This window comes from Xiphophorus hellerii, chromosome 18 (assembly GCF_003331165.1).
Source record: "Xiphophorus hellerii strain 12219 chromosome 18, Xiphophorus_hellerii-4.1, whole genome shotgun sequence".
NCBI classification, from domain to species: domain Eukaryota; kingdom Metazoa; phylum Chordata; class Actinopteri; order Cyprinodontiformes; family Poeciliidae; genus Xiphophorus; species Xiphophorus hellerii.
Genome location: NC_045689.1, coordinates 620,986 through 647,419, shown reverse-complemented (window position 1 = coordinate 647,419; position 26,434 = coordinate 620,986). Strand labels below are relative to the sequence as shown.

The window sequence follows — 26,434 nt, the reverse complement described above, 5'->3', positions numbered from 1 at the left end:
GAAAGTGATGAACAGAATTGGTGACAAAGGGCAGCCCTGACGGAGTCCAACTCTCACCGGAAACGAGCCCGACTTACTGCCGGCAATGTGGACCAGACTCTGACACCAGTCATACAGGGACCTGATGGCCCGTATCAAAGGGCCCGGTACCCCATACTCCCGGAGAACCCCCCACAGGGCTCCCAGAGGGACGCGGTCGAACGCCTTCTCCAAGTCCACAAAACACATGTAGACCGGTTGGGCGAACTCCCAGAACCCTCCAGGACCCTGCCGAGGGTGTAGAGCTGGTCCAGTGTTCCAGAACCAGAACCAGAACCACACTGTTCTTCCTGAATCTGAGGTTCAACTATCCGACGGACCCTCCTCTCCAGGACCCCTGAATAGACCTTGCCAGGGAGGCTTAAGAGTGTGACCCCTCTATAATTAGAGCACACCCTCCGGTCCCCCTTTCTGAACAGGGGGACCACCACCCCAGTCTGCCAATCCAGGGGAACTGCCCCCGATGTCCATGCGATATTGCAGAGTCGCGTCAGCCAACACAACCCTACAACATCCAGAGCCTTAAGGAACTCTGGGCGGATCTCATCCACCCCCGGGGCCTTGCCACCGAGGAGCTTTTTAACCACCTCGGCGACCTCGTCCCCAGAGATTGGAGAGCCCAACCCAGAGTCCCCAGGCTCAGCTTCCTCAATGGAAGGCATGTTGGTGGGATTGAGGAGGTCTTCGAAGTATTCTGCCCAAAGACCCACAACGCCCTGATTTTTAACAGATTGTTAATGTATAACTGTCCTTCAGAGGACATCCCTGAACTTGATACGACCGACAGGAAAATGAGCTTGAGCCCATAATCTATACAATTACTACAGTTAATAATAAATGCAGAGTAGTAGGAGAAAGTAGCAAGAAGTTCAGCTTGTCTTCCTGTCGCCTCTAGCCGCAGCTCAGGATAACATTAGCTAGTCCATCAGCTTCATCAAAAAGGAAAGTTTAAGCCTAGTTTCTGACCAGGTGATTTTTGTCCCCATTTTTCAGATGAAAATGTGATGAACACTAAGGATGAAACACCCCAACAGGCTCAACCAAACTTTCGGGTTATTTTTTTGAGATGTTTGTAAAAACAAATGGAGGTAGTGGAGACAGTGTCATGCTGAGGGAATGAGGGAGGCATTTAAACAGCAAAATTTCAGTTTTTCACCACAAAAATATGAGAACAAAACAGAAATAATATGACAGTAAGTGACACAATAAAGCAGAAAACGATTTAAAATTTCTATGTTGCTATGGAAACCTGCTTTGGACCTAAACCGGGTCAGAGAATCTCCCAGAACCTTCTCAAGTGTTGTTTTTAAAAAGTCCCACGGTCCCTGAACGCCGTCCTGTTCTTCCTGTGTCGTCATCACCCGGAATCCGGAAGTGTCCCGCTTATTGTGAACTGTCTCTCCGTTGGTTCCTTCTTCTTCCTGCTGGTTCGAATGGCAGGTTCTGTGGGTTCGGGTCGGACCGGCTCTGGGTTCTGCTGCTCTGCGGTGCTGCTGCTGCTGCTGGCGGCCGGACCTGGACTCGTCCGGGCCGTGTCGGAACCGGGGAAGTGGACGGTGCACGTCGGTGTGAGTTTTCTGTTATCTAAAAGTTAGTGACGCTAAAAGGTTCCAAGGAGGAGAGCGAGTTCGGTTTCAGGTGGTTCTGGTTCGGTTCTACTGCTCCATGGAGCTGATTCTGGGTTAGTCATTAAAGCCGAGTCAGGGACATGAACTGATCTGATCAGAAAATGGCGAACATGGCAATGCGCAGATTAATGAGAATTTAACGACTTTAGTTGTAAGAATCGTGTGTGACGTCACTAAGAGAGCTGCCGAACTCACGGACGGGTTACAGCCTCCAGAACCTCCTTATTCTATTTACAGGAACCGAACTTTTGATCTTTGAGTTTTCTTGACAGGACTTAAGTCAGGTTTGGGTCTGGGCTTTGACTAGGCCATTCTGCTGTAGCTCTGCTGCTGGATTTGGTTCAGTCGGATCCTCTGGTTCTGGTTGTGTTTCAGGAGAACCAGGAGCCTCAGTTCTTCCTCTTCAGGAAGACGCTGTTCAAAGGCAGCACCATCCACCTGCGAGGTGAGTTCCGACCCGGTCTGGTCCGTCTCGGCCTGGCCTTTGACCCCTGACCTCTGTGTTTGTCTCAGCTGTTCCTCAGGACTGCGACCTGTCCTCGATGATGGAAGTTTCCTGGTACCTGAGGAACTCCCACTGCTACAACGAGGTCTACAGCAAGAACGTAAGCGGCTCGGTCCTGGTGGTACCGCCGGGTCCTGGTGGTACCGCCGGGTCCTGGTAGTCCCGCTGGGTTCTGGTGGTACCGCCGGGTTCTGGTGGTACCGCCGGGTTCTGGTGGTACCGCCGGGTCCTGGTAGTCCTGCCGGGTTCTGGTGGTACCGCCGGGTCCTGGTGGTACCGCCGGGTCCTGGTAGTCCTGCCGGGTTCTGGTGGTACCGCCGGGTCCTGGTTCGGCTCGGAGGTTTGTTTGGAGCAGAAACGCTGCAGATTTCAGCCGCAGCATGAAACTTTTCTGAAGATAATTTTTCCTGTCAAACTGCCTCCATGTTGTGACAGTTTGATATGAAACAGAAAATCTGTGAAAAGATTGATCTTAGCGCTGTCAATCATCCTCATGTACTCTCTAATTGTGTTAATGCCAGAGAAACAAATTGCTGTTATAGGAAAGCCATTTATTTGTTGTCATTTTTGACTGTGCTAGCTAGCATTAGCGACAGGCCGTGCTTAGGCCTGTCACTGTAACAAATTTAGCTGGATGATAAATCATGATAAACGATAATATTGTTGTTTTGAGACCATTTTCCAGTAATGGAAACATTCTCAAAGATCAATAAACTTTATTCTAATAAACATTTAACACTGGAACGGGAAGACGTTTTAAATATCCAAAAGAAACAAAACAGCAGAAAATGAAATGATGAATTCTCTGCTAGCTGAGGCCGAAGCAGCCGACTGAGAACTTCATCATCCTTTTTTTAGGAACAGAAAAACTACAAGTCATGCAAATGGAAATTATTGCGCTAGTTTTAATTTTTCATGCGATTAGCTGATTATTGTAACAGGTTAGCTATGCTAGCTGCAGCGTAGCAGAGAGCAAAGGGACGAACAGCGTCACACGACATTGTGATTGACAGCGCTAAGACCCTCCTCCTGGCTCTGATTGGCTGTTTCCGGAACATGGTGACAGTTATCACTAAGACATTTTATTAAGTTCCTGCAGCTTTAATCTTGTTGTCCAGGTGCATTGCCTTCAAGTGCCCGTGTTTCTGTAGGATTTTATGGCTCAGTTGATGTTTGTGTCTCCACCCAGCTGATACCAGAGGAATACTACAACTCGGACTCGGTGAAAGTAGCGGGGGGGTCGGGGTCCTTCCTGAGGCACACCTACAAGCCAATCAGATGCCAGATAAAGCCCCACATTGTGAGGACCGCCGGATGAGCAGCCGCCGAGTCGGAGACAAAAACGCAACTAAAGCTGTTTGCTTCGTGTTTCAGTTCAGCATAGCGCCGTTGAACTCGACCAAGCTGCTGGAGAACTCGGTGTCATCGTCGTCAGCTCCGGTGGGTCCAAAAGCAGCAACATTGATAACGTCACCGCAGGAACGCCTCGTTCTGAGAAACGGGAAGAAACTTTGATTCTCATTGCTTTTCTTTTTAAGTTAAATTCCTCAAATAGATTTTTCCCCTCCAAATATACAAGTTACTCAAAATTAAACCTGAAGTTGGGGCGTGCTGTGGTGGCGGAGCGGGTTAGCACGCCCCACGTTTGGAGGCCTTAGTCCTCGACGCGGACGTTGCGGGTTCGACTTCCGGTCCCGACGACCTTTGCCACATGTCTTCCCCCCTCTCCTCACCCTCCTTCCTGTCTCCCTACTGTCGCAACAATACGAGCCACTAGCGCCGCAAAAACTCTTCGGAGAAAAAAATGGAAAAAAATAATAAAAAAATTAATTAAACCTGAAGTTATTTAATTAAAAATGCTTTAAATGTAAAAAATAAAACCCCTGACCAGCAGTTGTCCGGCTCACTTCTGTAGCCAATCCATACGAATGACGTGATTAATCATTGAAATAATAATTCATTTAGTTATGGAGACCTGGAGTACACAGACTCTAAAACAGGCCATCAGCTGAAGGAACAACTCGGCTGCTGTTACCTGGACGACACTTTGCTGCGTTTTTTCTGTCTACAACAGTAAACTAATTTCAGTGAATCTGCGATTTCCTCCAGCTGAGAGAGAGAATCATCCTGGTGTTCTTCTCCTGATGCCTTTTTACGACCAGAACCGAGCTGGGTCAGGCTGTAGAGCTGCTAACGGACTCGTCAGGACTGTAAAACAGCAGGATAGATTCTGTGACCTTTAATGTAACTCACGGTGACCTTGAATCGACCTTTAAAAGGTTAAAGTTGAGCTGCTGGAGGCAGCAGAAACCAGAGGTGTGACCAAGTCACTGTGTTGCAAGTCTCAAGTAAGTCTCAAGTCTCTGTCCTCAAGTCCGAGTCAAGTCTCAAGTCAAGACAGGCAAAAGTCGAGTCAAGTCTCAAGTCAGGAACCTTTAATTTCAAGTCATTTCGAGTCGTTTTTATTTATTTATTTTTTATAATTTGCAATTATACATAAAATTCAAATATTAGACCATTTGTTCTTTTTAAAATATGTATTTGAGGTTCATTTGTGATCCTCTTATTCATCTGGTATTCTTCAAATCTGTCAGAAGTAAACAGATGTCAGAAAATAAATTACAGCCTTTCATGAATTACATTTGACTTCAGTTTACTCCTTCTATTCATAAATAAACATCAACACTACAACAATCATAGTTTTCAAAAAATGAAATAAGTATAAATGAAGTTATCACAAGTAAACTCAGGAAGGTCTGGTGCATTTATTTTTCTGCTTTTATTTCTAAGTATGTTAGTTTCAGTCCTCCGTAAATATGGGACAGATATTCTAAACACAAAATTTATTTGGGACAGTCACTGTATTTGGTCTTTTTTTTTTTTTTTCCAGCAAAGCTATACTACTTGGAAATGGGTTCTGTGCGACATGTGACAGTCACGCCGGTCAGTGCATTAAGTCAAAAACAGTTGACTTAATGCACTGACTGCAGTAAACAATATATTGTCAATATAATTTCCCAACGTAGATGTCTTCAAATACACCAACCATCCTTAGATGATACTAGACCCGGCTCATCATCATGATGGGACAGAGAGACTCTGTTCCCTGTGTTCAGGTCCAGAATCTGCTTTCTGTTCCGGAGCCCCGCTCACTATCCACCGGCTTCCTGAGCTAACACGGTGCACATTATTTGTGGAGGCATTTGAAGGACCGGATTTATGGTAAATCATCACCAATTTAACCCGGAGTGCACATGCTAACACGAAGTTAGCTAAAGTCAACTATCTTACAGCAAAAGAAAAGTGCCACCTACCGATCTTTGTGAAGCTTCAAATGCCGGACAAAGTTGGACGTCGTGGCATCTCCATCCGATATTCTCTTCTTGCATGTTTTACAAGTTGCAGTTCGTTTTTTAGTCGAAAGTTCATAACCTACGTAGCCAAAAGAAATTACTCGCGGAAGCATATTCGAGCGGTTATTTCGTATTTCGTTCCCTGAGCTCTGTAGCTTTGCCGCGTTTTTTTAAACGTCCAAATCCTGTTAATTTGATTGGTTGTGCTGCAGCTACGTACACACACATACATAAGGAGAGAGGAAAACCATAGTGACGGTCTGCGCATATTGATACGGAATGAGTGACATTAATTAATGACGCCACTTTATAAATAATGTGTTTTAAATTTTAAGACTTTGAGTAAAAAATATCAAGTCTTTTCAAGTAAACAGCTTCAAGTCGAGTCAAGTCCCAAGTCAATGGCATGAAAGTCAAAGTCAAGTCCGAGTCTTTGAGCATTTTTTCAAGTCAAGTCTCAAGTCGTCATTTTAACGACTCGAGTCTGACTCGAGTCCAAGTCATGTGACTCGAGTCCCCACCTCTGGCAGAAACCCAGGCTGGTGTTTGGACCAGACCTGGTTCTGGATTGATCAATACTTTAGCCTTGGAGTTGAAACCGGACCTGTTGGACAGATCACATTTCAGGTCAACCATTTCGGTTTTTACCTGGGGTCAGTGAACGCATCGTCGCTGGGTGTGGTTCTGGTTCGGCCGCATCAGCCGGTCCAGTTCTGGTTCTGAACTCTAATGTTATCTTTCCTTTATGACTCAAAGGAAAAGTCCGGGAGGAAGAGGAGGGAAGCTAAGAAACCAGAACCAAAGGTACGGCCCGGTTCTGTTCGGTTCCGGTCAGAGCCGTTTGGACCTATGGTCCAGAACCTTCATGTGAACTTGACTGATCTTCTTCTTCTCTGGTCCTCAGGCTGCTGGTGTCTCCTCTAATCAGGTCAGTCGGGTCACCAGAACCGAGTCAGGGTTTGTTGCTGGGTGAAAGGTCAGGGAGCTGACCCTGTTTGTTCCTCAGAGCGACTTCGACATTGTGGCCTGGACCTGGGAGGACGGACCCTACATGTTCATCATCAAGGTCCAGAAGACCGGGCCGTGGACACCGCAGCGTCCGTACACACACACACACACACACATATGCACTCAGAGTGTTTGGTCTCTTCCTGGTTGAACTGGTTCTGTGTTTCTGTTTCCAGTTCAGGTCAGCATGAAGGGACCTCATGGCTTCATCTCAGGAACTGAGTGGCCTCTGATGGTGGTGAGACCCCAACACACACACACACACACACACACACACACACACACCCACGCACACACACGCACACACACACAACACACGTTTGCGTGGCTATCTTTGTAGGAGCCTTAGATTGACTTCCATTCATTTCTATAGCCTAACCCTAACCAAAACTCAATTCACACCTTAGTCCTGTTTTAGGGTCAAGGGTCAACCCCGACCCAAAAACAGCGTTTCTCCTTGTGTGGACCACAGACCACGGAGCTGATCCGCTGGACCCATCTTCAGGGTCTCTAGGTCTCCATAGCAACCATGAGAGACTACAGTTTGGCCTACACAAACATGAACATGTAGACATTGTTAAGCTCCTGTGGGCCTTTAACTAGACCAGATATGGACCCTGCAGACTGTGGAGCCATTTTCTTGGTTTTCCTTCAAATTAAAGGCAGATTCTTTCTGACCTCGTGTCAGATGCTGCTTCAGTAAAAACTCAAATAAAAGTTTTGTAGGCACGGTCATGGGCGCTAACTCCTCTTGCTAACTGATCCTGCTAACTGATTATTCTAACTCCTCCTGCTAACTCCTCCTGCTAACTCATTCGGCTAACTCTTCCTGCTAACTGATCCTGCTAACTGATTATGCTAACTCCTCCTGCTAACTCCAGTGGCTAACTAGATTGGCTAACTAATCCTGCTAACTCCACTGGCTAACTCCTCCTGCTATCTGATTATGCTAACTCGTCCTGCTAACTCCACTGGCTAACTAGACAGGCTAACTCCTTCGGCTATCTCCACTGGCTTACTCCTCCTTCCAACTCCACTGGCTGACTCCTCCTGCTAACGCCACTGGCTAACTCCTCCTACTAACTTCACTGGCTAACTCCAATGTCCTGCTAACTTGTCCGTGTCTCTGCAGTTCTACATGGTGATGTGCATCGGGTATGTGCTGCTGGCTGTGATGTGGCTGGTTCTGTCTGCCTGCTACTGGAGAAGCCTGCTGCGGATCCAGTTCTGGATTGGTGGCGTCATCTTTCTGGGCATGCTGGAGAAAGCCGTGTACTATGCCGAGTTCCAGAGCATCAGCTATGAGGGCGTATCAGGTAGGCTGTTAGCCGGGTAGCCTGTTAGCCAGGTATCATGTCAGCCTGTTAGCCAGGTATCATGTCAGCCTGTTAGCCATTTATCATGTCAGCCTGTTAGCCAGGTATCATGTCAGCCTGTTAACCAGGTATCATGTCAGCCTGTTAGCCAGGTATCATGTCAGCCTGTTAGCCATTTATCATGTCAGCCTGTTAGCCATTTATCATGTCAGCCTGTTAGCCATTTATCATGTCAGCCTGTTAACCAGGTATCATGTCAGCCTGTTAGCCAGGTATCATGTCAGCCTGTTAGCCATTTATCATGTCAGCCTGTTAACCATTTATCATGTCAGCCTGTTAGCCAGGTATGATGTCAGCCTGTTAGCCAGCGTCTCCTCCTCCTGGTTCGACCTCCTGAGCTGTCATGTGTCCTCCTGCAGTCCAGGGGGCGGTGGTGTTTGCCGAGGTGCTTTCGGCTGTGAAGCGGACGCTGGCCAGAGTTCTGGTGATCATCGCCAGTCTGGGATATGGAATCGTCAAGTGAGTCCAGCTGCTGCTGCCATCAGAGAACAGTAATCCCAGTAGTATTAACAGAACCGGGCCTGGAGAGAACGTGTCGCCCAGAACCACGAATCACTTCCTAGCCTGTTCAAGGTTCTGACAGCATTTGTATTTATTAACATGTCTCAAAGATTAAAATGATCGAGAACACTGCTGACAGATCCATCGGGTTCCCTCCTGAACTTCCTCTCGTCCTGCATCGAGGATCTTTGCAGCAAGATGCCTCACTCTGGCAACTCACAGGCATCTGTTTTAATGCGTTTTGTTACATAAGAAAAATAAACTCAAATAAACTTTTTTGCATCCAGAGTTGATGTTACAGATGCTTTAAGTTTCATGATTCCCAGATTTGTAGGTTTTCTTTGTTTCTAAGCTATCATGACCTTTAACCCCTGTGACCTTCTACCCCCTCTGTTTCTGTCAGGCCAAGGCTGGGTGCCCTGCTGCACAGAGTGGTCGGCGTCGGCTTGCTCTACCTGCTCTTCTCCATCATCGAGGGAATCCTGCGGGTCCACACGGTGAGTTCTGACCTGCTGGCCCGGTTCTGTTGGACCTGTTCCAGCCCAGTTGTGGATCAGTTCCTGCCCGGTCTAACCCGTGTGTTCTGCAGGATCGGGGAAATGACGACCGGAGCCTGATAGTGTGTGACGTGGTTCTGGCTCTGACCGACTCCTGCGTTGTCTGGTGGATATCCTTACAGCGTCAGAACCTTCAGTCATGATTGAATATCGTTTCGCTGTTTGATTCGCTGTTATGTCTGCCTGGACTGAACTCCAGGTTCAGATTTCTAATCTGAAAACAGAGAAAAAGAAAAAGCCTCTGAGAACCAATCAGCTGCTGATTTAATTTCTTTCTATTTATTCTTTCTCATCCTCCTGTTTTCTTCCTCCTTTATTCTTGCATTCATCTCCTCCTCCTCCCTATGTCTTCAGGCTGAAGATGATGTTGTTCTTCTGGCTGCTATTCCTCTGGCTGTACTCGATTCTGCCCTCTGCTGGTGGATATCCACTGCTGAACCTTTCCTTTTTAGCTGTAGAGAATCAAACTGTTGCTGCCTCTTATGTGTTAGCGTCCTCCATGTTAGCATCCTCCATGTAAATGTCCCTCATGTTCACGTCGCCCATGTTTGGGTCTCCCATATTAGCGTCCTCCATGTTAATGTCCCCCATGTTAGCGTCCTCCATGTTAGCGTCCTTCATGTTAACGTCCCCAATGTGTGGGTCCCCCATATTAGCGTTGTCCATGTTAATGTCCCCCATGTTAGCGTTCTCCATATTATCATCCTCCATGTTAATGTCCCCCATGTTAGCGTTCTCCATGTTAGCGTCCTCCATGTTTGGGTCCTCCATGTTAATGTCCCCCATGTTAGCGTTCTCCATATTATCATCCTCCATGTTAATGTCCCCCATGTTAGCGTTCTCCATGTTAGCGTCCTCCATGTTTGGGTCCCCCATGTTAGCGTCCTCCATGTTAGTGTCCTCCATGTTAGCGTCCCCCATGTTAGCGTCCTCCATGTTAATGTCCCCCATGTTAGCGTTCTCCATATTATCATCCTCCATGTTAATGTCCCCCTTGTTAGCGTCCCCCATATTAGCGCCCTCCATGTAAATGTCCCTCATGTTAGCGTCCTCCATGTTAGCGTCCCCCATGTTAGCATCCCTCATGTTAACGTCGCCCATGTTTGGGTCTCCCATATTAGCGTCCTCCATGTTAATGTCCCCCATGTTAGCGTCCTCCATGTTAGCGTCCTTCATGTTAACGTCCCCAATGTGTGGGTCCCCCATATTAGCGTCCTCCATGTTAATGTCCCCCATGTTAGCGTTCTCCATATTATCATCCTCCATGTTAATGTCCCCCATGTTAGAGTTCTCCATGTTAGCGTCCTCCATGTTTGGGTCCCCCATGTTAGCGTCCTCCATGTTAGCGTCCCCCATGTTAGCGTCCTCCATGTTAATGTCCCCCATGTTAGCGTTCTCCATATTATCATCCTCCATGTTAATGTCCCCCTTGTTAGCGTCCCCCATATTAGCGCCCTCCATGTTAATGGCCCCCATGTTGGCGTCCTCCATGTTAACGTCCCCCATGTTTGGGTCCCTCATACTATCGTCCTCCATGTTAACGTCCCCCATGTTTGGGTCCCTCATATTAGCGTCCTCCATGTTAACGTCCTCCATGTTGGAGTCCCTCATGTTAGCGTCCCTCATATTAGCGTCCTCCATGTTAATGTCCCCCATGTTAGCGTCCTCCATGTTAATGTCCCCCATGTTAGTGTCCTCCATGTTAATGTCCCCCATGTTAATGTCCCTCATATTAGCGTCCTGCATGTTAATGTCCCCCATGTTAGCGTCCTCCATGTTAATGTCCCCCATGTTAGTGTCCTCCATGTTAATGTCCCCCATGTTAATGTCCCTCATATTAGCGTCCTGCATGTTAATGTCCCCCATGTTAGCGTCCTCCATGTTAATGTCCCCCATGTTAGTGTCCTCCATGTTAATGTCCCCCATGTTAATGTCCCTCATATTAGCGTCCTGCATGTTAATGTCCCCCATGTTAGCGTCCTCCATGTTAATGTCCCCCATGTTAGAGTCCCTCATGTTAACGTCGCCCATGTTTGGGTCCCCCATATTAGTGTCCTCCATGTTAATGTCCCCCATGTTAGCGTTCTCCATGTTAGCGTCCCCCATGTTAATGTTCCTCATGGTAACGTCGCCCATGTTTGGGTCCCCCATATTAGTGTCCTCCATGTTAATGTCCCCCATGTTAGCGTTCTCCATCTTAGCATCCTCCATGTTAATGTCCCCCATGTTAGCGTCCTCCATGTTAATGTCCCCCATGTTAGCGTCCTCCATGTTAGCGTCCTTCATGTTAACGTCCCCAATGTGTGGGTCCCCCATATTAGCGTTGTCCATGTTAATGTCCCCCATGTTAGCGTTCTCCATATTATCATCCTCCATGTTAATGTCCCCCATGTTAGCGTTCTCCATGTTAGCGTCCTCCATGTTTGGGTCCTCCATGTTAATGTCCCCCATGTTAGCGTTCTCCATGTTAGCGTCCTCCATGTTTGGGTCCCCCATGTTAGCGTCCTCCATGTTAGTGTCCTCCATGTTAGCGTCCCCCATGTTAGCGTCCTCCATGTTAATGTCCCCCATGTTAGCGTTCTCCATATTATCATCCTCCATGTTAATGTCCCCCTTGTTAGCGTCCCCCATATTAGCGCCCTCCATGTAAATGTCCCTCATGTTAGCGTCCTCCATGTTAGCGTCCCCCATGTTAGCATCCCTCATGTTAACGTCGCCCATGTTTGGGTCTCCCATATTAGCGTCCTCCATGTTAATGTCCCCCATGTTAGCGTCCTCCATGTTAGCGTCCTTCATGTTAACGTCCCCAATGTGTGGGTCCCCCATATTAGCGTCCTCCATGTTAATGTCCCCCATGTTAGCGTTCTCCATATTATCATCCTCCATGTTAATGTCCCCCATGTTAGAGTTCTCCATGTTAGCGTCCTCCATGTTTGGGTCCCCCATGTTAGCGTCCTCCATGTTAGCGTCCCCCATGTTAGCGTCCTCCATGTTAATGTCCCCCATGTTAGCGTTCTCCATATTATCATCCTCCATGTTAATGTCCCCCTTGTTAGCGTCCCCCATATTAGCGCCCTCCATGTTAATGGCCCCCATGTTGGCGTCCTCCATGTTAACGTCCCCCATGTTTGGGTCCCTCATACTATCGTCCTCCATGTTAACGTCCCCCATGTTTGGGTCCCTCATATTAGCGTCCTCCATGTTAACGTCCTCCATGTTGGAGTCCCTCATGTTAGCGTCCCTCATATTAGCGTCCTCCATGTTAATGTCCCCCATGTTAGCGTCCTCCATGTTAATGTCCCCCATGTTAGTGTCCTCCATGTTAATGTCCCCCATGTTAATGTCCCTCATATTAGCGTCCTGCATGTTAATGTCCCCCATGTTAGCGTCCTCCATGTTAATGTCCCCCATGTTAGTGTCCTCCATGTTAATGTCCCCCATGTTAATGTCCCTCATATTAGCGTCCTGCATGTTAATGTCCCCCATGTTAGCGTCCTCCATGTTAATGTCCCCCATGTTAGTGTCCTCCATGTTAATGTCCCCCATGTTAATGTCCCTCATATTAGCGTCCTGCATGTTAATGTCCCCCATGTTAGCGTCCTCCATGTTAATGTCCCCCATGTTAGAGTCCCTCATGTTAACGTCGCCCATGTTTGGGTCCCCCATATTAGTGTCCTCCATGTTAATGTCCCCCATGTTAGCGTTCTCCATGTTAGCGTCCCCCATGTTAATGTTCCTCATGGTAACGTCGCCCATGTTTGGGTCCCCCATATTAGTGTCCTCCATGTTAATGTCCCCCATGTTAGCGTTCTCCATCTTAGCATCCTCCATGTTAATGTCCCCCATGTTAGCGTCCTCCATGTTAGCGTCCCCCATGTTAGCGTAGTCCATGTTAGCGTCCTCCATGTTAATGTCCCCCATATTAGCGTCCTCCATGTTAATGTGCCCCATGTTAGCGTTCTCCATGTTAGCGTCCTCCATGTTAATGTCCCCTATGTTAGCGTCCCCCATGTTAATGTCCCTCATATTAGCGTCCTTCATGTTAATGTCCCCCACGTTAGGTTTCTCCATGTTGGCGTCCCCCATGTTAATGTTCCTCATGGTAACGTCGCCCATGTTTGGGTCCCCCATATTAGCGTCCTCCATGTTAATGTCCCCCATGTTAGCGTTCTCCATCTTAGCATCCTCCATGTTAATGTCCCCCATGTTAGCGTCCTCCATGTTAGCGTTCTCCATCTTAGCATCCTCCATGTTAGCGTCCTCCATGTTAGCGTCCTCCATGTTTGGGTCCCCCATGTTAGCGTCCTCCATGTTAATGTCCCCCATGTTAGCGTCCCCCATGTTAATGTCCCTCATGTTAACGTCCCCCATGTTTGGGTCCCCCATATTAGCGTCCTCCATGTTAATGTCCCCCATGTTAGCGTCCTCCATGTTAGCGTCCCCATGTTCATGTTCCTCATGTTAACATCCCCCATGTTTGGGTCCCCCATATTAGCGTTCTCCTCCATGTTAATGTCCCCCATGTTAGCGTTCTCCATGTTAGCGTTCTCCTCCATGTTAATGTCCCCCATGTTAGCGTCCTCCATGTTAGCGTCCCCCATGTTAGCGTCCTCCATGTTAATGTCCCCCATGTTAGCGTTCTCCATATTATCATCCTCCATGTTAATGTCCCCCATGTTAGCGTTCTCCATATTATCATCCTCCATGTTAATGTCCCCCATGTTAGCGTCCTCCATGTTAATGTCCCCCATGTTAGCGTCCTCCATGTTAGCGTCCTTCATGTTAACGTCCCCCATGTTTGGGTCCCCCATATTAGCGTCCTCCATGTTAATGTCCCCCATGTTAGCGTCCTCCATGTTAGCGTCCCCCATGTTAGCGTCCTCCATGTTAATGTCCCCCATGTTAGCGTTCTCCATATTATCATCCTCCATGTTAATGTCCCCCATGTTAGCGTCCTCCATGTTAATGTCCCCTATGTTAGCGTCCTCCGTGTTAGCGTCCTTCATGTTAACGTCCCCCATGTTTGGGTCCCCCATATTAGCGTCCTCTATGTTAATGTCCCCCATGTTAGCGTTCTCCATATTATCATCCTCCATGTTAATGTCCCCCATGTTAGCGTTCTCCATGTTAACGTCCCCCATGTTTGAGTCCCCCATATTAGCGTCCTCCATGTTAATGTCCCCCATGTTAGCGTCCTCCATGTTAACATCCCCCATGTTTGGGTCCCCCATATTAGCCTCTTCCATGTTAATGTCCCCCATGTTAGCGTTCTCATGTTAGCGTTCTCCTCCATGTTAATGTCCCCCATGTTAGCGTCCCCCATGTTAGCGTCCTCCATGTTAATGTCCCCCATGTTAGCGTTCTCCATATTATCATCCTCCATGTTAATGTCCCCCATGTTAGCGTCCCCCATATTAGCGCCCTCCATGTTAATGGCCCCCATGTTGGCGTCCTCCATGTTAGCGTCCTCCATGTTAGCGTCCTTCATGTTAGCGTCCCCCATGTTAGCGTCCCCCATGTTAGCGTCCCCCATGTTAATGCCCCCCATGTTAGCGTCCTCCATGTTAATGTCCCCCATGTTAGCGTTCTCCATCTTAGCATCCTCCGTGTTAATGTCCCCCATGTTAGCGTCCCCCATGTTAGCGTTGTCCATGTTAGCGTCCTCCATGTTAATGTCCCCCATGTTAGCGTCCTTCATGCTAGCGTCCTCCATGTTAGCGTCCCCCATGTTAATGTTCCTCACGTTAACGTCGCCCATGTTTGGGTCCCCCATATTAGTGTCCTCCAGGTTAATGTCCCCTATGTTAGCGTTGTCCATGTTAGCGTCCTCCATGTTAATGTCCCCCTTGTTAGCATCCTCCATGTTAGCGTACCCCATGTCAGCGTTGTCCATGTTAGCGTCCTCCATGTTAATGTCTCCCATGTTAGCGTCCTTCATGTTAGCGTCCCCCATGTTAGCGTTGTCCATGTTAGCGTCCTCCATGTTAATGTCTCCCATGTTAGCGTCCTCCATGTTAGCGTCCCCCATGTTAATGTTCCTCATGTTAACGTCGCCCATGTTTGGGTCCCCCATATTAGTGTCCTCCAGGTTAATGTCCCCCATGTTAGCGTTGTCCATGTTAGCGTCCTCCATGTTAATGTCCCCCATGTTAGCGTCCCCCATGTTAGCGTTGTCCATGTTAGCGTCCTCCATGTTAATGTCTCCCATGTTAGCGTCCTCCATGTTAGCGTCCCCCATGTTAATGTTCCTCATGTTAACGTCGCCCATGTTTGGGTCCCCCATATTAGTGTCCTCCAGGTTAATGTCCCCCATGTTAGTGTTGTCCATGTTAGCGTCCTCCATGTTAGCGTCCCCCATGTTAATGTTCCTCATGTTAACGTCGCCCATGTTTGGGTCCCCCATATTAGTGTCCTCCATGTTAATGTCCCACATGTTAGCGTTCTCCATGTTAGGGTCCCCCATGTTAATGTTCCTCATGTTAACGTCGCCCATGTTTGGGTCCCCCATATTAGCATCCTCCATGTTAATGTCCTCCATGTTAGCGTCCTCCATGATGGCGCTCTGTGTTGTGTCTACTTGGAGCATTTGGTCCGGGTTAGCTGTAGCGCAGGGGTGTCCAAACTTTTTGCAAAGAGGGCCAGATTTGATAAAGTCAAGATGCCCGGGGGCCAATAGTTTGTTCGGACATTTTTTAACTACAAACGTTTCATGCAAATACACACCGTTATAAAACAATTTTCATTGTCACAATTATCTTTATTTTTCAAATGACAAAATAACCAAATATAAGCCACTCAGGCAGATGAGAACAACTCTAAAAACACAAATTCTGCCTTTCATTCATATCTGGAGAGTCAGATAACATTGAACAAACTGTATGAAATACCTTAAATTTACATGAGTTTAAAAATATCTTTGCCTCAAGAACATTTTAAACAGGAGTTATAAGTAATGCAAAGTTGTCTATTATTATTAAATCTTAAAACAAGTGAATTTTGCTCTTGTCATTTACAATATCTTTCAGAAAGTAATAGTTTGTCACATCTACAGGTTCATAACATCAACAATAATAACCAAATCTTACTCAAGAGTTTAATAAAAATAAGGGCCATAAATCCAGGTGCATAAATGTTCTTTTGGCTTTTCACTGCTGATAGTGACAGACGTTGCCGTTCAAAACACTCAGTTTTATGTCCTCAACTCTCAGTGCCACACTGTTACTGCCAGGCAAACATTTGCAAATTCTTGCTTCTTCTCAGGGCAAAATGTTCTCCACCATTTTCATAACACAGTCTTTGATAAATGTATCTTCAGTAGAAGGTTTGCCATGTTTAGCTATTAACATTAACTTCGTAGCTTGCTTTGGTGGTATTTTCTTTTGACTCACAGGCCCGCGTGAAGAATCGCTGTTGTGATGCCAGTGCAGCTTGGAGCTGCTTTAGTTTTTCAGCACGGTCACTTCCTGTTAGCTTGTTGTATGTGTTAGCATGTTTAGTCTGGTAGTGTCTCTTTACGTTGAAATCCTTAAACAAGGCAACCGTCTCACAAATTAGACAAGCACAATTGGCTTGATTTTCAGTGAAGAAGTATTATAATTCCCATCTCTCTTGAAAGCGGCGGCCCTCACTGTAAACTTGTTTTCTTTGCAGTGGCCATGGCAGAAATGAGTGGAGAGGGGTTCGCTGCACGGAGGCAGACTGATAGTATTAAAGTGGTGCTGCCACCATTTGGTGAAAGGAGGAATTACAGTTTCAAGTTTTATGATTTATTTATTCTGTTTGACAGTGGAGGCGGGCCATAAATAATACATTATAAGACCGAAGCTGCGGGCCGTATGAAATCTGACCGCGGGCCGTGATTGGCCCTCGGGCCGGACTTTGGACATGCCTGCTGTAGCGTCTCGGTTTCTCGATGAAGCTTCCTTGACCTTTGCTCCCACATCTTCGTGAGCCTGGCTCAGACGATGAAGCTGCTGAAGCTGAGAAGGAACGTTGTGAAGCTCTCTCTCTTCAGACACTTCAGCAACACGCTCATCTTTGCTGTCATCGGTGCGTGAATGCCTCCTGTTCCTCCTCTTCCTCTTCTTGCCTTTCTAAATCTCTGTGTTGTTTTCAGCTTCGGTGATCTTCATCATCTGGACGGCGAAGAACTTCACCATGTCCAGGTGTCTCTCTGTAAGTAAGGAGACGCCCTCATGTCTCTCTGTCGTCACGTCTCTAACGTTTTCATTTTTGCTGGTTCAGGACTGGAGGGAAGTCTGGATCCAAGACGCTTTCTGGCGCTTCCTGTTTTCCGTCATCCTATTGGTCATCATGTTCCTATGGCGACCGTCGGCCAATAATCAGATGTAAGAGGCGTTCTGGGGTTGGGTCATGTTTTATTCTGTGGTTTTAAGTGGACTGTGTTTGTACGTGTCAGGTACGCCTTCAGCCCCCTGGTGGACGCGGACAGTGAGGATGAGGAAGGGAAGGAGCCCATGATGAACGAGGCTTTTGGTCAGAAACCTTCATCGTTTGTCTTCCTCAGCCCTTCCTCCCAGCCTCCTGTGAAGCTGCAGTTTGTTATGAAGTGAAGTTTTAGCTACCCCTTTAACTGCTTCCTGTTTGATTCAGGGGATCACTGGTTTTAATATTTAATAAGAAATCAGTGCAAATCCAATAATAATCCTTATTAAATAGTTAATATGTTTATAAAAGCAGCAGATGACTGAAGTCTTGAGGCTTAGTGTGTTGTTTCTTATATGTTGAAGCTTGTTGACCTTCTGATTGAGTCGAGGTTCTCTGCAGACTCAAAGTGGGCGTGTCTAAAGCGTGAGCTCTGATTGGCTGGCTCCGGCAGCAGGAATCTGACAGGAATCGTTCATCAGTGGCGACCGCTTTAAAAAGATAAACTAGAAAGTAAAAAGGTTAAGGCCAGCTGAAGTCACGTTATGTTTCGAATGATAATTTTCCAGTTTTTGTGGTTTCCATCTGGGTCAGACTGTAAACGTGTCTCATCTGGTTCTGTAGTTCTGGATTGTTGTTATGGAGACCAGATTCTGTAGCTGCTGGTCGTCACAGTTCCTACAGATGTATTACTGAACGGTTCAGCCCAGACAGGAAGTGAACTGGAAGCGGACCAAACCTCCACCGCCTTCAGCTGGTCCAGGAACTCTGACATGTTGAAGCTTTGCTGTTTGTTTCCCATCAGAGGGGATGAAGATGAGGGGGACGAAGACCGAGAGCAACGGGACAGCCAGACCCAACAAAGTGGTGAGCTCTGTAAATCATCTTCATCACCACCATCTTCATCAGCTTCAGCTGTTTGCTAATCAAGCGGTTCTGCTGTGAATGTGTCTCGACAGGATGAAGATCTGAAGTGGGTGGAGGAGAACATCCCGTCATCGATGGCCGACATGTGAGTCAGTTCCCGCTCAGCAACCCGAACCGAGCTAGCCTCCAGCTAACGTCGAGCTAGCCTCCAGCTAACGTCGAGCTAGCCTCCAGCTAACTGGCTACTCTTATTTCCACAGAGCGCTGCCCCCTCTGCTGGACTCAGACGAGGTCAGTTCCTACTTCCTGGTGTCAGCTCTACTTCCTGGTTTCACTTCCTGGTTCTGGTTTTCCAGTGTGATCAATGTTCAGTTGAGTCACTTTAACCTCTGACCTCCCAGAGGGTTACCATGGTTACTTGATGCACAGAAAACACTTGGTGTTGTCCTGCATCTAAGCAACACGGGGAGAAAAATGCCCAGCAGAGCTGACCGGTCGCCATGGTTACATCATTCTTGTTGTCATGGCGATGATAGGAGGGCTGAGCTGCTGCAGCCATTACTAATCTGAGGAGCAGAACCAGATCCCAGTTCTGCTGACTGACCCGGTGGATCTGGGTGAGACCAGTTCAGATCCGGTCTTCTTGCCGTCTTCTGGTCATCTTCGGGTCGTCTTGCCGTCTTCGGGTCGTCTTCTTGCCGTCTTCTGGTCGTCTTTGGGTCGTCTTGCCGTCTTCGGGTCGTCTTCTTGCCGTCTTCTGGTCGTCTTCTTGTCGTCTTCGGGTCGTCTTCTTGCCGTCTTCTGGTCGTCTTCGGGTCGTCTTCTTGCCGTGTTCTGGTCGTCTTCGGGTCGTCTTCTTGCCGTGTTCTGGTCGTCTTCGGGTCGTCTTGCCGTCTCCTTGTCGTCTTCTGGTCGTCTTCGGGTCGTCTTCGGGTCGTCTTGCCGTCTTCGGGTCAGGTCGTTTTGGGTTTTTTTTGGCGCCGGCACAGCTGGCTGCTTGCAGACGTAGCTCCCGTTGTGTGTGTTAATCTGTGTATATTTGCTGTAACCGATTAAGGTTCCGTGCTTAAAGAACCCATAGATCATCAGTTAAGCTTTCCGCAATGGCTGGATGTGGTTCTGTAGCTGTTCTCTGCGTTCTTCTGCTACTTTTTCTACTCTTTGTTACGGAGAACCTCGCCGAACGGAGTAGCGGCATTGTTTACGCGCGTGAACAGCTGATTGCGCTGTGTAAGCCTCTGCTGCTGCCCGGAGACAGGCCTGTGGTCCCAGAGGAGCTACGGAGGAGACGCCGGGGCTGCAGGTCTGGAGTTAAACGGAGGGAGAAGAGGAGACGGCACAAACCAGCGGTACCGGCGATTATTGTGGGGAACGTGAGGTCTTTGGGGAATAAGACGGACGAACTCACGGCGCTGGTAAGGACCCAGAAGGAGTACAGGGAGTGCAGTATCTTCTGCTTCACGGAAACCTGGCTACACTCGCTTATTCCGGACTACAGCGTGGAGGTCCCTGGATTTTCCTTGGTGTGGGGGGACAGGGACTTTTCCAAGAGTCGGAAGAAGAAGGGCGGCGGGATTGCACTTTATGTGAGTGAGAGGTGGTGTAATCCCGGTCATGTTAACGTGAAGGAACAAATTTGTAGCCCGGACATTGAACTTCTGGCTGTGGGAATGCGGCCGTATTATTTACCGAGGGAGTTTACGTCCGCCATTTTGATCGCTGTTTACATTCCCCCATCAGCTGATGCAGCGGTGGCCTGTGACATCATCAGCTCTACCGCAGCCAAACTCCAGACTCAACACCTGGACGCCTTCATGGTCATCACAGGTGACTTTAACCATGCCTCATTGGACAAAACTCTACACAACTTCCAGCAGTATGTTGACTGTCCCACCAGGGAAAACAAAATGCTGGATCTCCTGTATGCTAATGCCAAAGATGCATACAGCGCCACAGCCCTGCCCCCCCTTGGCAGGTCGGACCACATCTTGGTAAGGATGACTCCCAAGTATGTCCCTCTAGTGAGTAGGCAGCCTGTGCGCATCAGGACGGTGAGGAGGTGGACACAGGAGGCAGCTGAGGCACTGCAGGACTGCTTTGGGTCGACAGACTGGGATGTGCTCTGTGGGCCTCATGGGGAGGACATCGACAACATGTCTGACTGCATCACGGAATACATCAGATTCTGTGAGGACACTCTCATGCCAGCCCGGACCATGCGCTGCTTCTCCAACAACAAACCCTGGATTACCAGTGACCTGAAGGCACTTCTAAACAAAAAGAAGATGGCTTTCAGGTCTGGAGATAAGGAGGAGCAGAGGAGAGTCCAGCGTGAACTCAGAGAGACACTGAGGACATGCAAGGACAACTACAGGAGGAAGCTTGAGTCCAAACTCGAGCAGAACAGTGTGAGAGATGTGTGGAAAGGAATGAAGCAAATCGCTGGGATGAAGGGGAAGGACACACAGACATCTGGGAGCCTGGATAGAGCAAACCAGTTCAGCCAGTTTTTCAACAGGTTTAGCTCACCTCCTGCTACTCCCCTACCACCACCATCCCCCCCCACATCCACACTGCCCCAAGTTGTTCAACCCACCTACCGGCATTCTCCTGCACACCACCTCTCCTTCAGGCCCCCCCCCCCATCTCCACTGCAGACAACAACACCTGCAGGACCTGATGGCATTACACCACGGATCCTGAAGACCTGCTCCGGCCAGCTGGCCCCGGTACTGGCACACATGTACAACCTGAGCTTGAGGCTGGAGAGAGTCCCGCTGCGGTGGAAGACATCACACGTGGTTCCTGTTCCCAAGAAGCCAAGGCCAGCCGACCCAGAGGACTACAGACCAGTTGCTCTCACATCTCATGTGATGAAGGTCATGGAGAGACTGGTCCTGGCCCAGCTGAGGCCTAGGGTGAGGACGTTTCTAGACCCCCTGCAGTTTGCCTACCAGCCCCACTTAGGAGTTGACGATGCCGTCATCTTCCTGCTGCAACGAGCACTGTCGCACCTGGATGGTGGAGGAGACACTGTGAGAATCACATTCTTTGATTTCTCCAGTGCCTTCAACACCATCCAGCCTCTGCTACTGGGTGAGAAGCTGCGGAGGATGGGTGTCGACGACTCAGTGATCTCCTGGGTTACTGACTACTTGACAGGCAGGCCACAGTTTGTCCGTCTGGGCAGTGTCCTGTCTGATGTGGTGGTCAGTGACGTAGGAGCTCCACAGGGAACTGTGCTTTCTCCCTTTCTCTTCACCCTGTACACCACTGATTTCCAGTACAACTCTGAGTCATGTCACCTACAGAAGTTTTCTGATGACTCAGCGGTTGTCGGGTGTATAGGGGATGGAGGGGAGGGGGAGTACAGGACACTGGTGGACGGCTTTGTGGAGTGGTCTGAGCAGAATCACCTGAGGCTCAACATTAGTAAGACCAGAGAGATGGTGATTGACTTCAGAAGGAAGAAGATACCTTCACGGCCACTGAAGGTCAAAGGGGAAGTGGTGGAGGAGGTGGAGGATTACAAATACCTGGGAGTTGTAATCGGCAACAGACTGGACTGGGCATCTAACACTGACGCTGTGTGCAGGAAGGGGATGAGCAGACTCTATTTTTTAAGGAAGCTGAGATCCTTCAATGTGTGCAGCAAGATGTTGGAGACCTTTTATCACAGTGTTGTTGCCGGCGCCATCTTCTTTGCTGCTGTGTGTTGGGGAAGCAGCATCAGAGCCAGCGACTCTAATAGACTGGACAAAATCATCAGGAAAGCTGGCTCTGTACTGGGACTAAGGCTGGAGTCCCTGGAAACTGTGGTGGAGAGGAGGACACTGAAGAAGGTTCTGTCTATTATGGACAATAAACAGCACCCTCTCCACCACATAGTGGACAGACAGCGGAGCACCTTCTCACATAGGCTGCTCCAGCTCCGCTGTCGTAGGGACAGATACAGGAAATCCTTCCTGCCACATGCCATCTCACTGTACAATAAAAGCTAAATCATTGTTCTGCACTAATCAGTCCGATTTTGCACAACTGCACTGTGGCACACTTACTGTACATATATTTACATATACATATCTGCATTTTTTGAATCTTTGCAAGGACTGCTCTTAAGTTGCTTTTTATATTAACAGCATTTATATTTTTACAATTTATAGCATTTATATTTTGTATTTTATCTACAACTACTACTCAGTGGTAGTTGTTATTGTGTCTTGTCTCTATGCTGTAACTGCAAAGTAATTTCCCTGCTGGGATGAATAAAGTACTTCTATTCTATTCTATTCTATTCTTGCCGTCTTCTGGTCATCTTCTTGTTGTCTTCTGGTCGTCTTGTCGTCTTTGGGTCGTGAAATGAAATGAATCTATCAGTAGGAACGTAAACTATGTCATCAATCCTGATTGGAGCAGACTCCGTCAGTCTGTCCTCCATGTTGGTTTGTCCTGAATTAAACCTCTAACCTGGTTTATTTACAAACCAGTCTTCATCCTGCTCATTCTTACTGGACAGTCTGTTTATGGTACTGATAATGACGATGAATATGATACGGAACTCTATTAAGTGATCATGAAGTGCTTTGAGAGGATTCTTCTTAGGTACATCAGAGACTTCATCCCCGCAAACCTGGACAGCCTTCAGTTCGCCTACAGAGCGAACCGGTCAACAGAGGATGCTGTCTCCATCACTCTGCACACAGCCCTGACCCATCTGCAGCATCCCAACACCTACGTTAGGATGCTATTTGTAGACTTCAGCTCAGCATTTAACACCGTCATCCCAGACAAGTTGGTGCTGAAGCTACTCGAGGTGGGGCTGCCCGCTTCACTGTGCCACTGGATCAGAGACTTCCTCACCAACAGGCCTCAGGTGGTGAGAATAAGTGGCTCAACATCGTCCCCACTGGTCCTCAACACAGGCACGCCGCAGGGCTGTGTGCTCAGCCCAGCTCTCTTCACCCTGTTTACACATGACTGCGTGGCCATCCACCCCACCAACACAGTCGTGAAGTACGCAGACGACACAACAGTAGTGGGTCTCATTTCAGACAACAACGAGACCCACTACAGAGAGGAGATTCTGCAGCTCACTCAGTGGTGTTCAGCCAACAACTTGGTGCTGAACACAGGGAAGACCAAGGAGGTCATTGTGGATTACAGAAGGTCCAGGAGGACGGCTCACACTCCCCTTCTCATAGATGGAGAAGTGGTGGAACGTGTGGACAACATCAAGTTCCTGGGCCTCCACATCACGTCTGACCTCTCCTGGAACACAAACACCTCCCACCTGGTGAAGAAAGCACAACAAAGGCTCTTCTTCCTCAGGAAACTGAGACGGGCTGGACTTTCCTCACGGCTGCTCGTGAACTTTTACAGGGCGATGATCGAGAGCATCCTCTGCCTCAACATGACTGTGTGGTATGGCAGCTGCACAGCACTGGAGAGGAAACAACTGACACGGGTGGTGAGAACAGCACAAGGCATTGTGGGATGCCCCCTCCCAGACCTGGACTCCATTTACACAGACCGGGTCAAGAAGAGAGCTGGATCCATAGCCATGGATTCCAGCCACCCGGGCCACAGACTGTTTGTGCCGCTGCCATCAGGCAAGCGGTACAGGAATATACGGACTACAACAAACAGACTGAGAAACAGTTTCTTCCCCACAGCAGTCAGAGCCATTACTCCCTGCCGCCCCCCCCTCCCACACATATCATAACCTCGCAGTCACACATACATATCCCCCACCCCCACACAGCCATATTGTTCTGCACTTTGCACTGTCACATTATCTGTACTTTGCCATAATTGGACCTGCTGCTACTTCTTTGGATGGTTGAGTGCCTTTAGTTAATTTAGTTGTATATATTGTTATTATTATTGTGTGTTTGTTTATTTTTACTGTATATATTTGACCTTTTGCACGGGAGCTGCAATGGAAATCTCGTTGAATTCTGTTCAATGACAATAAATGCTATCTATCTATCTATCTATCTATCTATCTATCTATCTATCTATCTATCTATCTATCTATCTATCTATCTATCTATCTATCTATCTATCTATCTATCTATCTATCTATCTATCTATCTAAACCCTAAAGTTAGTCGGGTAGACTCTGATTAGCTTCTCTGCTCTCCTATTGTTTAGTGTGAAGCATAAAGTTATTACAAGTTATCTGATGAAGATCTGCTGTTCATGAAACGTCCTCAGGTTTGGACGCCAGTTATTAAAAACGATCAATCCGTCCAGGCTCCTGTCAGCTCTACAGGGCGGCAGAGAGTGCTAACCGAGATAGCATACAGGCTAACATCCCAGATGAATGTTAAAGTAGCTCACTATGAACCAGATCAATGAATCAATGAATCATATTGATCTCTCTGTTTCAGGAAACCCAGACGACGAAGCTGGAGATGTCTAAGATGGAGTGAATTGGACGGAGGTGGAGCAGATGGAGAGATGGCTGGTGTTTCTAAATGGACATAAAGAAGGATGGAGGGAGCAGTGATGGAGGATGGAGGAGTGATGGAGGAGTGGACAGTTTTTGGGTTTTCCTCCGATTGTCTCCTGGCTCCCTGAGCTCCTCTAAACGTTTCACTGGGAGCTGAATCCAGTCATTCTGTGTATTCGTAATAATGATCTGCTTTCTGCAGCGCGGCCGCTGGCTTCCATTGTTGTTGTGCAGCGGCGCCGCCCTGCTGGACGTCTGTCGGGTTTGCTTTTGCTTTTATGTTTTTTGCGTTGTGAATTGGTGTTTGGATATTTTTCCTCCTCTAAAAGCCAAAGGGACGAACCAGAGAGAGAAATCACGAGGAATTATTGACTTTTATTTTGTAAAGTTTGTCTTTGTGTTTCAACCAATAAAGTTTTTATTTTCACCTGATTCTTACTGAAGCTTCATTCTGCCTCCTCTTCCTCTGGACAGAACCGGTTCTGATCGGGCTAAACATGGCCGCCCGCCTGTCCCAAACCAACATGGCGTCCGCCCTCTGCTCCACCAGCGCCATGGTAACCGTTAGTGACATAATCCAGATTAATCCAGACACACTGCAGGAATGGCAGTGTGTCTGGATTATGATCCCGATGGATCATAATCCATCGGGATCATAAGGCAGGAATGATCCCGATGGATCATCAGACCTCCTGGGAAAATGAAACTTTATGGAAAAACATAAATGATCCGAACGGAACCGGCCGGACGGCAGGAAGCAGGCAGAGAGCAGATCAACAGATCCAAAACTTCATGGCTGGAAACACGATTTAGTTTTTACTTCCAAAAAGAAAACTGATCTGAAAAATAGTGGCAAAAATCTGCAAAGGAGGAAAAACTTTATTCTTAGCTCGGCTCTGAGGACGCCAACCTCTTCCCCCTTTACTCTGCCACCTGTAAATAAAGCCCAGTGTGTCTGACGCCCCCTGCTAGAGGGCCATTTGTAAAGTCTATTGGAACATGGAGGCAGTTTAGCAGACGCCACATTTATGTTTGTGATGGTAGGACAGAAAGTTGTGAACCTGAACTCCAGATGACCTTAAAATGTGTCTAATGGTTGCCATGGAGACCGCCTGATGCGAGGCATGAAGATGTTTTCACTTCATCACTGTGAGCAGCAACCGGGTCTCTGGTCCAGTTTCATTATTGCTCTGAAACCTATTGTTTATTATTATTTATTGTATAATTTATGCATGATTTTAATTTGTTTAATAAAAAAAAATTGGATAAAAATTAGCTTATTTTACCTAATTCAGGCACACTTACATTATATAATGTTGACTAATTCACTAATGCTTTAGAAAATGTTAGAATGTTGACTCATTTTGCTGATTAGTGATAAATGAATTACAGGGTTTCCCCCAGTGTATCAGAAGCCTGGCAGCCCGCCATGCTTTGCTTGTAGTCTTTCTTTCAGAGGAGCATTGAGGAGAGAGGAGAATGATTTAAATGTCTGAACAAACAATTATGTGTCGTTTCCATCTCAACTCGCTGCCCAGCGTGTGGCGCTGTCTGCGCTGTAAAGTTCATGTCTGTGTCCCGGTTGGTCGCAGCGTTAGCGGTTAACAAACCAGCGCTAACCTCAGCATGCAGGTTCAGCCGGTGAGGAGCTTCACGCTGGTTTTATATTATTTTATTATTATTTTTATATAATTTTTCTGGTTACATGAAGCACCAACCCATACCAAATGTTTTGTCCACTTAGTCAGAGTTAATGAGGGC

At 47.7% G+C, this 26,434-nt stretch overlaps 1 protein-coding gene across 2 annotated transcripts; it reads left to right on the top strand.

Annotated features, from left to right (window-relative positions):
* The first annotated feature begins 1,357 nt into the window (after positions 1-1,357).
* LOC116737256 (transmembrane protein 87A) lies at positions 1,358-25,105 on the top strand. 2 transcript variants are annotated; one of them, XM_032590302.1, is made up of 21 exons: positions 1,358-1,607; positions 2,043-2,112; positions 2,181-2,272; positions 3,362-3,472; positions 3,547-3,612; positions 6,282-6,329; positions 6,430-6,453; positions 6,532-6,622; positions 6,710-6,771; positions 7,666-7,849; positions 8,269-8,368; positions 8,814-8,907; positions 9,000-9,077; positions 16,908-17,016; positions 17,084-17,142; positions 17,212-17,315; positions 17,387-17,463; positions 18,158-18,219; positions 18,312-18,364; positions 18,480-18,510; positions 24,612-25,105. In XM_032590302.1, the coding sequence occupies exons 1-21, from the start codon at positions 1,473-1,475 to the stop codon at positions 24,651-24,653; spliced, it is 1,692 nt and encodes a 563-aa protein (XP_032446193.1). In that variant the 5' UTR covers positions 1,358-1,472; the 3' UTR covers positions 24,654-25,105. The 2 variants fall into 2 exon arrangements, with proteins under 2 accessions (XP_032446193.1, XP_032446192.1); XM_032590301.1 differs by lacking the exon at positions 9,000-9,077 and adding an exon at positions 9,322-9,390 and having other exon boundaries at positions 1,393-1,607.
* Positions 25,106-26,434: the final 1,329 nt, after the last annotated feature.